The 17,562-nt window shown below is 45.2% G+C and overlaps 1 protein-coding gene across 1 annotated transcript; it reads right to left on the reverse strand.

The window, feature by feature from the left end:
* Nucleotides 1-40: 40 nt before the first annotated feature.
* On the reverse strand, nucleotides 41-12,416 carry LOC132464771 (transcription factor 12-like). The gene is made up of 12 exons (XM_060061329.1): nucleotides 12,260-12,416; nucleotides 9,524-9,623; nucleotides 8,428-8,570; nucleotides 8,203-8,323; nucleotides 7,868-7,932; nucleotides 7,393-7,489; nucleotides 7,027-7,100; nucleotides 6,655-6,840; nucleotides 5,669-5,789; nucleotides 5,278-5,407; nucleotides 2,880-3,109; nucleotides 41-2,216 (listed from the first exon to the last, which is right to left on the reverse strand). Exons 1-12 carry the CDS (start codon nucleotides 12,326-12,328, stop codon nucleotides 2,074-2,076), a joined length of 1,479 nt encoding a protein of 492 aa, XP_059917312.1. The 5' UTR covers nucleotides 12,329-12,416; the 3' UTR covers nucleotides 41-2,073.
* Between the last annotated feature and the right edge of the window lie 5,146 nt (nucleotides 12,417-17,562).

Here is a 17,562-nt window from a genome sequence, read left to right on the forward strand (position 1 = left end):
GGCTACTTTTCTCCCGACTCAATGACCAGTGCAAAACAGACATATTGAAAAGGACGTTTATTGCTACATAATTTTGACACATGCCTAGGGCTACTTAAAAGTGTACACATATTGGCTGTTTTTATTTTGCTCAGCAGATAACATGAGATGAGTAGAAACAAATGCAGTTCAATGAAGTAGGAAAATGATATGCTTAAAGGGTAGGCTATAAACGTAAAACATTAAACTACTGTTAACATTGAACATAGCTATATTCTGGTGCATAATCTTTTCACAAGGATTGTATAAAAGATAACTTACATAACTTAGAAAATGGAAACAATGTAATAGAAAAACGAACATGCAATAGCAACCGGGCATAGACTAAATTGTAAGAACAATAATTACACTTAAAACGATATGGGGGAAAACTGCGAAGTGCTCCGTCCTACCCATCAGTGTATCATTAGGTACAAACTGGCGTAGATCTATAACACAATGTTGCAGCAAACACACATAGAACATCACTGTTAAGATATACGATGCCTCTACGTTACAACATTCTCGGATGTCTGGGTTCATTCACAGAATGGTCAAACTCCTGCAATTTTCGCACACACCACAAACACACAGGTGGAGTGTCGCGTTCCCATGAGCCACGCACGACGGATGATGGCGACTCCGTTGCTCACACAGCGCGGCTCCACTCCTCTGAGCTTGAACATATACTCATACATTGTAAACTTGTATCCGTAAACTTAAAGTGGGCGACCGTTTCCCCTACTCTTGTCTAAGATATTGAAACAGAAACATAATCAATAAATAGAAAATATGTACAAAAACATCTTCAGTTTACAATGCATTTGTCTGTTACAAGTACGTGTAGGCACAAGTTATAAGTCCGCTTTATACCAGACGATTGTTCAATTGCATTAAATGCAGAGCTGCTTTAGAAGACACAAGAGTGACTTCTACTCAGACCGCTACTTCCCAAAGTATGCTCTGTGGGAATCTGCATATTAGAGACATAATCATATCATCATCATCATCATCATCATCATCATCATCATCATCATGTCAAAATAAGACATTTATATATTGGTATCCACATAGATGTATCATGAATAAATAAGCTTAATGTAATGTCAAACTAGGATACTGACTCATTTGGTGAAAATAAAACAATACCTTAATTCTGCTCATGTCTTAAGACTAGTTTGGTTTATTATTTACCTATAAGGTCAATTGAATGTCCTCCAAAGAGCCAGTGAGCCCACTGATTCAGATGTAATTCAACGCAATGTGATTAAAAAAATGTGTTTTGGGCTCCGTTTTAGGAAAGAGGGGGGCGTGTTATCCCCATGGTTACGACCTACAGCAACTTTATGATACTTTTTTATTACCTTTGTTGTGTAACTGTTATGAGTGTTATAATAAGCGATGTTGTATATGAAATACGCCACACACCGTAGCGTTATACTATAGGTGTCCGGGAAACCTAACCCTCACTCGGACGCAGACATTAAATACATCTCTGCTCAGACAAATCTTCACCTCCATATGCAACAAATTACCACATTTAAAACAAAGTAAAGTTTTGAGTTCACTGGCTCTTTAAACAGGGCCATATTGTTCTGGTTATAATTCCCTGGTTGCTTATGTTTTTTTGTGTGTGTGTGTGTGTGTGTGTGTGTGTGTGTGTGTGTGTGTGTGTGTGTGTGTGTGTGTGTGTGTGTGTGTGTGTGTGTGTGTGTGTGTGTGTGTGTGTGAGTGCGTGTGTGCGTGTGTGTGCATGTGTGTGTGTGTGTGTGTGTGTGTGTGTGTGTGTGTGTGTGTGTGTGTGTGTGTGTGTGTGTGTGTGTGTGTGTGTGTGTGTGTGTGTGTGTGTGTGTGTGACTGGGGGATGGAATGAAGATGTGTAGTGATTGTAGGAGTAAGTGGAAACATCACATAGGAGTGTAGTGACTGTAGGAGTGAGGGGAGACATGGAGTGTAGTGACTGTAGGAGTGAGGGGAGACACGGAGTGTAGTGACTGTAGGAGTGAGGGGAGACAAAGGAATGAGTGGAGATGTAGGGGCGTAGTGTATCAGTGCTCAGAGACGTCCCATGGGGTGGCTGGTGTCGGCGAGGCCAGGGTGGAAGGCCAGGTGCATGGACTGCTGCTCTGTCAGGCCGGCAGACGCCTTCTCCTCCTCCCTCCGCCGCAGACAAGCTGCCTTGGGGTTCAAGTTCCTCTCTGTGGGAGCAACGTGAGAGTCAGGGTGGGAACCACGTGAAGAAGAGGTATCCACATGATGCTGCTCACTTTGAAGAAAATCACTCTCTAGATGTCCAATGAAACCAGAAGTTAACCTTACTGGTGAAAACTTTTTTGAGACCAAAAACTGTCACGATACGTTGCTATACAATGGTTATGTAATTAGCCTTCATAAGACGAGATCTATCAAATCTTTAGAGTAAACAATCCATCCGTATCTCTATCCAGCAGCTATCCATCCATGTATCTCTAGCTTTCATCCATTCCTCAAACTTCAATCTGTTATTCCACTTCTTTGTCCAAACTACCACACCACCCATCCGTCTATCCATCCATCCATCCATATCTCTTTACATAACACTTCACCTCTCTATCAGCAGATCCTCTTGGATGATCTGAATCTAGCCTTCATCTATCATCTAATCTATCTCCTGAATCTAGCCCCCACCTATCTCCTGAATCTGCCCCATCTATCTCCTGAATCTAGCCCAATCTATCTCCTGAATCTAGCCCCATCTATCTCCTGAATCTAGCCCCATCTATCTCCTGAATCTGCCCCCCCTTGCTATCTCCTGATTCTAGCCCCCATCGCTCATCTCCTGGCCGTAGACGGACAAGTCCGGGCGTAGGACAACCACTGACCCCTGACTTGCTGTTCCAGGCTGAGGATAACGGCCACGGCCTGGTGCAGCACCAGCAGTTTGGTCTGCGGCTTCTCGCTGTTGAGATGCAGTTGGCACATGTGGCCCAGCTCCTTGAAGGCCTCGTTGATGTCCCGCACTCGCAGACGCTCCCGGGCGTTGTTTGCCATGCGCCGCTCGCGCTCGCGCTCCGCCTTCTGCTCGGGGCTCAGGTCCTCATCCTCATGAAGGCTGCGAGGGGAGGAAGAGGAAGAGCAGAGGGGTGAGGATGACCATGGTATGACGATGAATGAACCAGCGGGGAAACCTATTACTGTTGTAGTAAATGTCATGTCATGAAGTCAGATTGAATTTATATTGAGCTAGTCAACAGACCAGCCCCATGACACCACACTGAAGTGACAGTAAAGTCTACTGGTTGAGGGCAAGGACTAGCTCTGCTGAGTTCATACTGTTGGGGTGTCTGCCCTCTGCTGGCTACTGTGGCCCGATACAGTAAGCCATCCTTATGGTTTACTGTGTTCCATTTGTAAATGTGTCACCTATTTAGCGACGAAAATAATGACAAATAACCTTACTAACTAACTTAGTAACTCTGTGTTTAATCAACAGTGTTAGTTTAGTCAATGTAGTTCTACCATATGCAGGGCTCTCAAGTCTTGAACTGAGTTCAGAGTGAGATTTGGTCGGCGGCGGCGACAAACGTGCAAAAACATAATTATATATTTATGTGGCATTCAGTCCAATGCTTAAAATATATCTTTGGCATTCAGTAGGCCAATGCTGTGGTAAAGTGTGGAAAGTATGACCACGTGTTTCTTTCTGTTCAATAGATAGATCTTTATCAATCCCCTGTAGGAGAAATTTGTTAATGTTTGTCCCTATAAAACAATAATGGTAAAAAAATAAATACAAAACATGACGGTAACTCTAAAGTCAAACCATCCAATCTGAAGCCTTAACCACTCCACTCCCCCTACTCACTTCCACCAATGCAAAGTGAACAGAACTGAGTAGGGGAGGGCGTAGCATAACTAGTTTGTGAACGACCCAGAGGAACGCAACGCAAATACAATGTGAACATGTATGAGGCTTTAATAAAATTAAAATTAAAATTGTGGAATTCATTTTTTTGTGTGTCTGAAAAAGAGGGCATGTCCGGGCAAAAGAGGACGTCTGGTCACCCTACGTACGGGGAACCCATTTGATTCCTACCTGTTCCACTGTTAAATAGCGGCGCAAGTTGGTGGGTGCTATCCTGGTAATTTCTCTGCGTGAGAAATACGAAGTGTGGCGTGTGAGAGTGTGCATGGGTTGAATTGCGTGTGTCTCACGCCGAATGCATGAGACTTGAGAGCCCTGCATATGACACATAAAGCCCTACCTTGTGCACAGTGGTTTTTTAATAGATGAGCTCTTAATGAGGTTGTTTCCGGTGGTGGGTAGAGTACTGAAAATCTATACTCAAGTAAAAGTACAATTACTTCCTTCAAAATCTACTTGAGTAAAAGTAAATATTCCAATTGGAAAACCTACTTGAGTAAGAGTTAAAAAAGTACTCTGTTACAAAGTTACTCAAATGACAAGTAACTTCACATTTTTGTATTGCAGTGCTCTGATCAGTAAAAAATGCCTAACGTTTGTTTGTGACTGAGTGAGAGAAAGATGTGCTCTTAAAACATTTCTTCATTGTGTGTATTGCTCATTAAACATACATACAACAATACATACAACAAAATGAATGTCATGTCATTTCAAACAAATTGACACACTAAAAATGTAAATTGATTTCAGCTCTGTGCATATGACAAAAGGCAAGAGCTTTGTAGGAACACTACACAGGACGGCTTGGTAAGCTGATTGGCCAATCAGATTTGTCTTGACGCGATTGCTATTCAGCCTCCGCATAGCATGCGCGCACACTCACAGCCAGACACAACAATGACAAACAAGTTTTAGAGTGGTCCGCAGAATACAGAGCCTGTGTAACATTGTATCTTTAGAATTCTATAAACTCTACTGGACCATACCGCCCCCTCCTTTTTAGTCCTCAGTCCCAACGTAACGGTCGACTCTTCTCCTCTGCTAAGGAATCGCAACAATGATGGAACCTAGGGAGGCCGCATCGCTAACGTGTACGCTTGTATTACAGTCAACGAAGATAATGGCTTTATCAAAATACTAATTTTAATGTAATTGAGTAAAGAGTAGAATTCTAAATCAAATATTTACTTGAGTAAGAGTAAAATTACAGATTAAAAAAAGCAACATGAAAAGTACTCACTCATTACCCTATTTTTTTTTTTTACTCATTTGCGTTACTTGTAACGCGTTACTACCCACCACTGGTTGTTTCAGTGCCACTAGGAGCCTGTTGTTCCCAGGTAGATTCTGCGTACCTGGCCGGGGTGCTGTTGTCGTCGTGCAGCTTGTGTTCGCCCTCCTCGTCTGATCGCTGGCTGTCTGAGCTGTGGTTGGTGTGCATCATCTCCTCCCTGTCTACACCTTCCAGCTTCAGCTCCTGGTTGCCTATCAACACAACAGACACACTGAACAAACACGCTTCAACGTACACTTTACTGGGTCTATTTCAGAACCAAATCTGAAAACAGACACCAAGTCCACGACCGCCGTCCCCTTGTAGGTCAGCAGCTAACCCCTAGCTGACCCTCCATGACCGCCGCCCCCTGTAGGTCAGCAGGAGGCTCACCCCTAGCTGATCCTCCATGAGGCGTCTAAAGGTCCCTGCCTCTGGAGGAGAGTGTGGGCGGTCCCCAGTGAAGGACCTACCTCTGCCGCCGCACCCCTGTACCGTCTGGAGCGCCAGTCGCTGCCTCGCGGCGTATGGGTGGCCATTTTGTATCCGCCCTTGGAACACCTGGTGGTTGGTATTCATGGTGACCGCCTCCACCTGCAGAGCCACAAACAACAGTTAGTATACGTAATAAAAAACAAGGATTATTAAAACCCTGTCTAGGAAGACACACACCAGACCTTTGTAAATATCCATAAAACCTTGTCATCATAAAAACTACTCATCATCACCCAAACTACTGCTCATTACCTTAAGGAATAAATTACTTTGACATCCCAACGGGCTGAAGCCTGTCTCCTAAACGTTGACCGTAGTGCAGCGGACTCCATAGTGGAGGTGGTCATATCCGTACAAAGACAATGCGTCACAGCATTCCCCCATTGTGTCCCGTTTCCTATTTCAGGGACGCCCACGCATACCCCCCACCCGCACCCCCCAGCCAGCTCCCCCCCCCCCCCGCTCAGGGCTGGAAAACATGTGGAAACGTCACATGGGGAAATAACACATGTGGAAAAAATGTCGAATGCTAAACACATTTCAGAATAAATGAGCTTTCAGAGCTTTCTCTTTGGAGAGCCGATTCCTTCATGCTCTCTGACTGTATTCATCACACACACACACACACACACAATACACAAATGCACGCACATACACACAGGCACACACACACGCAAACGCACACACACACACACACACACACACACACACACACACACACACACACACACACACACACACACACACACACACACACACACACACACACACACATCATACACACACTCTTTGGAGAGCCTATTCTTTCATGCTCTCTACCGGTATTAATCACAGACACACACGCACCCACCCAATTGTGGACACGCACGCACACACCCTGAACAGCTTCACACTCTCTCTCCATATATATCCACTCCATTTGAATGCTCTGTGGTGGCCCATGGACACAGAGGCGATGTCTCACCATGGCGGCGTTGTGGCCGGGTGCCGGCTGCATGGGGGCCGGCAGTGAGGCGGCGGCGGGGCCGGGGCCGGCGTGGCTCAGCAGGCCGTGGAGGTCCCCGGGCAGCCCGGCCGTGGGGCCCACAGCGTGGTTCCTCAGCACGTGGATCACATCATCCAGCCGGTCCAGACGGTCCTCCACCTGAGACTAGACACACACACACACACAAACACACACACACACACACACACGCACACACAAACACACACATGAAGACGGGGCTAGACTTTCTCCCATCATTCCTTTGTGTTTTCTATGTATTATTCTCTGGGGGCGTGGCAGAGTGACACACCAATGAGGAGCGGTGTTCTTAAAACAGGAGCCCCGTCGTACCATTGATATGAGGGAGGACTCGTAGGCAGGGGAGGCCGGGGACTGGGCTGGGTTCCAGGGCCGCATGTGGGGGCCTGGATTGGAAGGAAAGGGGAAAGCATGTCCAGGTGTAGTGAAGAGGTGTCACAGTAGATGATAAGAAGGATAATAACTCAATTAAGAAATACATCAATACATCAATACATCAAAAACATGAATTCATTGATTCATTAATTATTACAATTAAAATAGATAATAAGAATCCACAATTAAATTAATACACAAACAAAAAAGTAAAAGAATAATGATAAAATATTTGACAAATAAAGCGTATAAATCTGGTGTATCATGTGGTCAGCGGGGGGGGGGTTCCTGTGTGTGTCTTACCTGAGGGTTCGGATGGGGCCGGCGGGGGGGAGGGAGAGCGGGCCGGCGTGGACGCGCTGGAGGGGAAACTGCTGCTGGTGTGGTCAGGAGAGTATATCTGGGGGGGGGGGGGGGGGGGGGGGGAGGTGGGGGAGGAGGGGGTGAGCGAGCTACACTGCCCAGCACATGGATCATTTTAAAAGCACAACTCATCATGTCTCTGCGGGGTTTTACAGCCACCCCCACCTCCGGCTCATAATCCCAAACCAAACTCATCAATTGCGGACATTTTACTATGACAGCAGGCCCATAAAACCCCAGCACCCGCGAGCCCAGCTTTAAACACACAAGACATCAGGGTACAGGCCAGGTTGACTTCACCCTGCAGCGCAGATTGACTTTTTTTCTTTTTATCAATTGAATGGAGTTGAGTGGACGTGGAACAGGAAGCCACGCGGTCACAGGGTTTAACAGGGTCGGGGTTGAGTGTACTTACAGATGCCAGAGCTTTGCCCAACGCGTCACCCGTCTGCGAGCCTCGGGGCAGACTGCCTTGGTTTCCTGTCCACGGAAGGGAGCGGCAATTCATAGTTTATGAAGGCTTCTCGAGGCACACAAAGACCCTTCATATACAGTTAATGGATTTAAAATACAGGTCGGTATATTTATATATTATATCTATACATATATATATATATATATATATATATAGACAGATATAGCCCCACATATAAATATATATACATATATACATGCATACATAAACATACACATTTATTGTGAATTAACTCCACGACCTCTGAACCCACCACACCCCAAACCGAAGCTGACCTGAGGAGTTTTCTGAGTGGCTGGCGGAGGAGGAGGAGGTCCGAGGGGGGTGCGAGCGGTGGAAGGTGGACATTGGGGGAAGGCCTCTGTTCATATCCGTCACCGCCTGCGTCGAGTAGACCTGGAACACGTCACCAAACCCAGCCGTTGGCGGTCATACATTTATACGGGTCAGAGGTCGGCACTTTTGACCCCTTTTGGGTTTGTTTTCATGAATGCTTTTACCAGGTGATTGTGCGACGTCATGTTGTTGTAGTTCCCGTGCTCTGTGTGGCTGGATGTGAGCCCCCCTCGCTGCCCCCCTTCGTAGCCCTGTTGGTTCAGTCCGTTCGCCGTGTTCCAGATGTCGGCTGAGTTGCCTGTGCCCTCTGCATTAAGGACACAAGTGTCAACACAGATGTGCTGCCATCTTGTGTCTCACAGCAACGCTACGCTGAAGTCAATTCTGAATATGTCGTGGACACAGTGAAGAAAGCTATTCAAGTTTTATACCTCATATAACTCAAATCCCTAATGTAATTCTTACACGATTGTTGTCTCTGACATATAAGACCTCTCCCATACCCATTTCCTCCTCTCTCAGTGCAAGTTAACGTTATCAAAATAAAAGCGGGTAGACGTTCAAAAGTAGACCAAAGCAAAAGTAGACATTCATTCCCCCCTCAATCCAATAATGTCTGGCTGCAGCCTGACATCCAACTGCTATCAACTGCTATCATCAAAATCGTCATAGGTTTTACGCCAGCGATGATGTTTAGTAAATTATGTCCCTTTTTAAACATTGATATTTTGGGGCACTTTTTCATGATTCATTATTTTCCATGTACCTTGGTAAACGATACATCTAATGTAATGGAAAGAACATAGTGCATTCACATGTGAGCAAAGATCGGGCTAAAAAGCTAGCGCAACAGGCTTAATTGTTAGCGCAACCGGGTTAGGGTAGAAGTGGTTAGGGTTAGGGTAGTAGTGGTTAGGGTTAGGGTAGCAGTGGTTAGGGTTAGGGTTACGGTCGTAGTGGTTAGGGTTAGGGTTTGAAAGAAGAGATTGAAACTTTCCACGCCCTACGCCCCGGGAACCAAGCTTTGCCACTGGACGAGAGGCAATGACGGTAGCAGTTGGATGTGGATATCCATATCCTACAGGCTGAAGCCAGACCCTTCTCCCTCTCTCCTACCACTCACTTGGCCCCCTCTGTGATGAGCAAGACTCAGTGCACTTCCATTACGAAACTGGTTGGTGTTGTTGAGAGATCCCTCTGGTGTTATTTTCAAAGGGCACACAGAGCGCTCTCAGAGCACAGAGGAGCGCTGGCACTCACCAAAAAAGGTGTTGGCGAACACGTTGCCGGGGGTCTTGTGGGAGAGGTGTGATGTGGGGTTCTGGTTGATGTCCTCATTGTCAGGACATTGTCCATAAACCTAAAAGGAAATGTAGAAAGTAAACTCTAATTAATAAAATAACACTGGGGGGCAATTCTGCTGGCGGCGGCGAGGCGAGTGGAACAAAGTACGGTCAGAACGGGATAATCCTTAAGCTGCAGGTCCAGGCTCCTCCTCATCCGGATTTAGGAAGCATTCAGCGGGAGAAATCCCCACGCTAATCGAGGTAAGGTTTGTCTGTGCACACATGACTGTTGGATACACGGCCGTGTGCGCATGCTCATAGTATTTTAGACTAAAACGGTGTGCTTCTGCAGCTGAGATGTTTGTGTTGTGATGTGTTGTGCGCTCCCAGAGGTCCGCTTCTACTATCCGTGTGTTCTGCACAAATAAATTGGATGCAGGAATACAGGCCTGCATTCTGCAGAAAAGTGTTCGACATACACACCAACACATGTTCAAAGACACCAAACACAAACACACGCACATATAGACACACGCAAACACACATACACACACGCACACATACAAACAAACACACAGACACACACACACACACACACACACATACACAGTACACACACACATAAACACACAACCACACGCAGCAACACACACACACACACACACACACAGACACACACACATAAACACAGAACCACATGCAGCAACACACACACACACACACAGACACACACGCACACACACACACACACACACACACACACACACACACACACACACACACCAAGAGGTCTGGCCTGCACCTGCACCTCCCTCAATTTCTTTGATGTGCCCCAGGAAATGAAAATAAACCTCCCTGCTCAACATCAATGGGGTGTCAGTTACCCGGACGACAAGTTCTGTAAAGCAGCCTATTAAAGGCTGAATACGCTCTCACACACACACACACACACACACACACACACACACACACACATCCACAGACGCACACTCACTCACACACACATACACTCACACACAAACACATCCAAAAATGCGCACACACACACACACACACACACACACACACACACACACACACACACACACACACACACACACACACACACACACACACACACACATTTGACTCACACACCAACAATGATATACAAACACGGGGACCCACATTTCATGTTAGAATATACAAAAACATACACACACACACACACACACACACACACACACACACACACACACAAACACACACACACCGTGACCTTGGCTGGCACGGGTCCCATGGTGATTGTGCGAAAGGCCAACAGAGGAGCCCCTGCCGACACCGGGCCCATCTGAGCCGACGTGAGCAACATATGGCCAAGGATAAAGCCAATTGTCCTCCTTACCATCAACGTGGCAGGCGACCCGTTAATAATGGCCACACCCCCGCCCCGCCGCCACGCCCCCCACCCCCACCCCCACCCCCACCCCCCGGAGAGGACCCGTCAGCGTGGAATCCTCTTTTAACACCGCCTTGATTTAGGAACCATCAATCAGGAAATCCATAATTATAAGGGACGCGCTGTGGATATAAAGACCTTAACTTCAAATTTTATATTTTGCATAAACAATCATCTTTTTTGTTTTGTGCGTTAGGATACTTTTAGGGTGTATATGTTCCTTTGTAATTTTTCAATTCCCCTGAACAAGTAAATTTTTTCATCACAAACAGTTAACCAAATAGCCTATTGAATCAAATCTTTGAATGAAAACAGTACAAGCAGCCAGTGTTATGGAGTGGCAGCACACAGGAATATTCCCTTATTAATGTTGGGTGAGTTATGGCACCAGATGAGTGGAATATCAACTTGCTCTTCAAGTCCTACGCTTGCGGTTGTACCCCGGCCAACTCTAGCCACATGCAACCAATTTTCTGCTTCTGTGATCCATGATGTCTGGATATGGTTAGTCTCGGAGATCAAAGCGCCTTTGATAATGGCTGTAGTGGTGTAGGGACCGCTGCAACGTAGCAGGCTTAAATCAAATAGAAACAGCGGCAGTCTGCTTCATGTCAGAACCTCGCTGCTGCCGGTGGACTGACTGCTCAGCACTTACAAAGTACAAAGTGGGATGTGAACCCAATGAGTTGGTCCTGATGACGAGAGGAGTTCCGCATGGTCTGAGCATGGCTGATCAAACAGAAAAGCAAATAATAAAAGCTGGTAGCCTACAGCACCAACACCACATGTTTCACTAATAGGATACTCTAAGCTTTCTAGGAACTACATCTAATTTTACAACCGTTCATGCAAACGCTAACAAATGCTTTGATACTTTATCAAACTTTGAAGCCAAACTCATAAACCAAACATGTTATGTGAGGTTATTTAATCCAAATAAAGCTGATGGTTAAAACACATTCTGAAGTGTGTGAGTGTTAAAAAATATCCAAAAAAAGCTGATGGTTAAAACACATTGCTAAGTGTGAGTGTTATTTGTGAACATATGCATGTATACAGGACCGACGATCACTCCCACAGTGTGGTAATACGTGATGTGTACACATGCAATGCATATCATTGGTAACAACACAATAATAAGATGTGCTTGCCGTGTCGCAGCACAAGTATCGCATTTAACCATTCACGATCCAATCAATCTCTGCATCCTACTTCAACACAAGAGCTCACAAAGAGGAGGGAAACAAGAAAAGAGTATAAAGAGATACTCACTGGCTTCATGTTGTAGCAGTACATCATGGGGTTGTTCCCCGTCCCGGGGACAGGATAAGCGCAGTACATCACTGTCCTGTTCAACACTCCGGACTCACAGTCAGCGGCGCGTCCCCGCAGCTCCCAGCTCGGGTCCTCGTGTGTGCACGTCGTCCACGTGCACGCCTCCTCCCGGCCCGCCCTCCCGCTGGTCGCGCCCCCTCCCGGCCCCGCCCTCCCGCTGGTCCCCGCAGACAACTTATGCAAATGAGGACCGTACCATTCATGCACCCAGGGAGCGGTCACTTCGGTCGCTTCCCGGAATGGCTGACGACGCGGACGAAATGGAATGGGATATTTAAAACCGAATTGGTCCGGCCTACTAATCAAGCGCTGAAGTAAAAATAATCGATGAAAAAATAAATAAATAAATAAAGCTGAGGTACTGACGTATTGTATGCCTAAATCACGAAGTATTACAAAACGAGTATTTGCTGCAGAAATAGGCCTACATGAGTGAATTCCTTCCATATGACCAATCATCTAATTTTAAGAAGGGCATCTGGTTTTGAAAGAAAACATCATGGGAATGGATTTTGCACGACTGTCATCCTTACTCTAAAATCAAACGAAGTGAAGGACAACAACCCAATATCCTACAGACAGCTCTGAACAGGTAGCGTTTCCAGCTCCTCGTCTGACCTACATACACGTAGGAGAACCTTCCCTTAGTTTGGAGACACGTGTGATTTCTGACTTTAATGACAGGCTAAAAGATTATGGATACTTTAATCAGTCTGGGCGATAGCACTTATGGCACAACGTCTTCCCATGTGACCTACTAACCTACTGTAGGCCTAAAGACGGAAAGGTCCTAATTAAGAATAGGTTTACTTGATTTTTTGTTGTGAAGGATAAATGAACATGTACAAAAAGTCCATGAAAAATAGCCAATTAGTGATATCAATAAAGTATTATTGTGTTCTGTTGACCTCAAAACATTTGTTAAGGCTTTGTGAGAACAGAAGGCTTATGTTTGAAACCATTGAAACAAATCAGAAAAATATATCTAGGCAGACCTCACTGAAATTAAGATAATAATAAGAGACATGGAAAGTTCAGCAATATCCCAGACAGACCTCAGGAAAACCCAATCGAGGACTTCTCTTTAGCCAGGAGTCTGTAGTCTTGGTTAACCTAGAGATTGTTAGTGCTTTGCACTTGGTTCTATGAACATCCTTACTGTACCGACAGCGATATATTGTTTCTCCTTCTTCTGACAAATATACTTACTGTAAGTCGCTTGGATAAAAGCGTCTGCTAAATGCCCTTAAGTTAAATGTAAATTAAGTCTATATTTGATGAGTTAGGCTACCTTAGTGTTCATGCTTGAGCCACAAGGAAACTGGGTTTGGATGTCGTCAAGCTCATTATGGGACACAAGTCTTTCCCATGACCTTTCTAAAATCAACTTGTCCGACACTTTTACTTAAAAACACAACAACAATGATTGGCTAGCATTGCTTCCCAGAAATAGTGAAGTATTAAGGTGAGCAGGGAACAGCTTAGATGCGTTAACCTGCTGATTTAATACCCCCTCCAGGCTCCAGCACCTAGGAGGTCAGCCGCTCCACAACAGGTTACTCCTCTAATCCCGAGACTCCACAACACCGTCAGCCCGGTGAGGAGGGCAGCTTCTCTATTTTAGAAGACCAAACAACACAAATAACACCCTGTTCAATTGAAAAAATTATCAAATGTTTTTTCATTTTATAAACAATGAGCTTATGCATTATGAGATGATAGTCGATAATTAGGAGGATTATGTAAACGGAAAAGCTGTTTTCCTAACGAGTAACCCCAATGATAACACGTGAATGACGTGGCCTTTTCCTCTGACATTAGGCTTCTCAAGTGTCCTAATAATCAAAGACTAAGCTCCTGGATAATAAGAATGGGTGCACATGCGGTAAGAACAAATATCTACAGTGCCCTAATCATGAACTTTGCATCAATCTTACTTAATAGCAGTCTTGTCAGGAGCATGATTATTCAAACAGGTAATGCAAATGTTAATGAGTGCACATTAGCATATCTATATTTTCCTTTTGTTGAACTGTCAGTGGTTATGATGCTCAACAAAGGAGAATGCCAGCACGATGGCCCTCCAGATATGTTGCTAGACAGCGAGACGCCGAGGAGGGAGAGAAGCTGAACTGGAGAGAATTAAAGAGACATAAACATAAACACAAAAAATACACTGCACGTATGTAGCGCGTCTAATCAAATGGCACACACACAACAACAACAAGAACGGCAAAGTACTCAAATCCCATTGGGACGCACACGCACAGCATGTCAACACAACAGGGTCTTACAGCACAATTAAAAAATCACCCATGAATTTACAACATACAATCGAATAAAAATAAAAGAGGTTAGCCGCTGTTTGACAAATCAAAGCAATCGTGTGACGGTGCTGTAAACGATAAGCCGGCCCCTTCTGCGCCTACGAGGCAGATCTCTCAAGTGTTGTTGACATACTGCTCAGCATCATGTGCCTGATTTGACATGGCTTAAATAACCATCTTCCTGCCAGGGCCCTGGCGCGCACACAAGAAAGAGTGAGTGGGACGGGGGCAGCAGATGGTGACATTCCACATGACCAAACTGATCAATCAGCGTGCTGGGACGCAGGTGCAGCGCAGCCGGGCTCCACACACCCTCTGCGTCCAGGAGGGCAGGCAAACACACACACACACACACACACACACACACACACACACACACACACACACACACACACACACACACACACACACACACACACACACACACACACACACACACACACACACACACGTATGTATACACACACACACCCTCATTCTGCATCTATGGGGGCTCGCAAACACACAAACACTCATGCACATATGTATACACACACAAACACACACTCTCTCCTTCTGCATCTACAGGGCACGCAAACAAACATACACACACACACTCACATACATATGTACAAACACACACACACTCTCTTGTATTCACACACACACTAACACACTCACTTACACAAACACAAACTCACATATCAACACACACACATATACGCACACACATACACACTTATAAACACGCATATGTATGCACACAAACAGCCTTATGACACACAAATAAACCATATAAAGGAACACACACACATATTAACACTCAAACACATATACACCAACACGGGCGCCAAATCCTGCCAGCCACCCGAGGCTCTGCATGCTCCCTTGTCCCGCTGGGCCAAGGTTGATGACATCACAGTTTCTCCATCCGTTTTTCCACGGGACCCCGCCACGCCGTAGTGAAGAGGTCTGAATCCACTACAGCAACAGACGGCCAACGAGGAACGGAGGGACTGACGTCAAACCTGGGTCTCCCATACACACACAGGAACCAGAGCCGTGGAACACGTGGATTAACACAAAATTCTGAAACAATCTTTACATTTGTTGTTGACTACTCTAGTGAACGCCATATATTGAATATAATGGGTGTACTTGGTAGTTCTTTCTAAGATGCTTTAATCAAGTAGGAATTTACAGTGAATTCAGATTTATGTTATTAAGGAGCAAGTAGGGGATTAGCATGTTGCTCTGGGATGCCTACAGGTAGTCTGCGGAGAGCGGGGGTTTAACCCATCGCTGCTGGCTAGGAGCCGACAACTGTAGACAGTTCACTACACCTCCTTCCTGCCCTTACCTAATCTGGCCCTAAGGTAACCGTCTTTCAATCATCTTTTAGTGATTTTATATAGATTATCATTTGTACATATATTATATATTATTATTATTATAATTAAACATACACTTGAAAATATATTATTATGAATTGTTTTATGGCAGTCACACTTGTAATCAGTGTATCTTGAAAAAAGGTTCTCAAAACACACATCACTAGGTCCACGACATGCACACACACACACGCATTCTCCCACACACATCCATCACACACACTGCCGAGTGTCACATATAGCAGCACTGACCCACCCCGGGGCGGGGGAGTGGGAGCTGGTGTTTGATACCTGTTGTTGGTGTGGCGGTGGCGTGAGAAGCGTCCAGGGATAAGACGCTGGACAGGGAGGGCTGATCTGGGACACAGAGAGCCAGAAGACGTGGGGGTGTAAGAGGATTGGGGCGGCGACGGCCACAGCACACGTGAGGACTAGACTGACTGACCTCTGCACCCATGGTGACCAGAGTTGGCCTACATTCACTAAGACCTGCGAGGAGGGAGAAGGGTCTAGGGTGCCTCTATAGTGTCCGGTCGGAAAAGGCTTTGTTTTGAGCCAACTCAGCCCAGCCTGGACCTTTCTATTGTTTTTATTGTCAGTACTATTCTATTGACTGTTACTCATTTATCAAAGTGGCGTATGACTACTGGCTTATTATTGCCTAGCTAGAATTTACTGTACTTAAGTGTGTTTTAGTGCATTTTGGTATTCAAGGTCATTTATTGATATTTTCTGGGATTTAATTAGATAATCCCATCGTGAGATTTCCAGATCATCACAGACCATTCTTTAATCCACTCATTCGATGTTTCCATGACAGCTGCAGCATACAACATGTAAAGAGACAATCAATTATCTCTATGATGTATTGGGTTCAAGGGGCTGGTTTGGGTTCACACACTCATACTTTACATGTATGGTAAAGAAAAATGTAATTATATTTTAGGAGGACAGCTGAACAAGGGTCGACACTTTACACAGACATATGAGCTATGTGTAATCCTGGCTATATATTGGGGATGGTTTTTCTGTATTACCATATGGATCCTACCGTAGGGGTTAATTATCCATAATTAGTAGGCTTCTATTCCCAGGAGATTAGCTCTAATGACATGTGAGGATTGTAAACTACAAGGTGGTTTTCATTGAGGGACTTCATGTACTATTTGAATAGCCTTATTTTATAAAACTCAATAGTCACCCAGATAGGTATTGTCACAGCATGAGTGAGCTGATATGATAGACTTGGTAAACAAGGTCAATGACATAAAGACTGGATCTTAACGTTTGGAAAGAATGAGCAAGGACAAGGACTTCTGAGACCAACTCCTTCTCCACCACTCAAATCAGATGTGACAGGAGATTGACAGTAAAATAAATCAATCGAGAATAGATGGGAACAGAGTCAAAAATAGAGGGAGGAAACAATGACTTAAAGGAAACAATGTTTTCTGGTGCTTTGGAGGAGGTGTCAGCAGTCCACACCTCCAGTGCTGTTAACAAGTCAGCCAATAACACGGGTTGATAGATCTGTGAGATGATG

Source organism: Gadus macrocephalus, chromosome 9 (genome assembly GCF_031168955.1).
Source record: "Gadus macrocephalus chromosome 9, ASM3116895v1".
Classification (NCBI taxonomy): domain Eukaryota; kingdom Metazoa; phylum Chordata; class Actinopteri; order Gadiformes; family Gadidae; genus Gadus; species Gadus macrocephalus.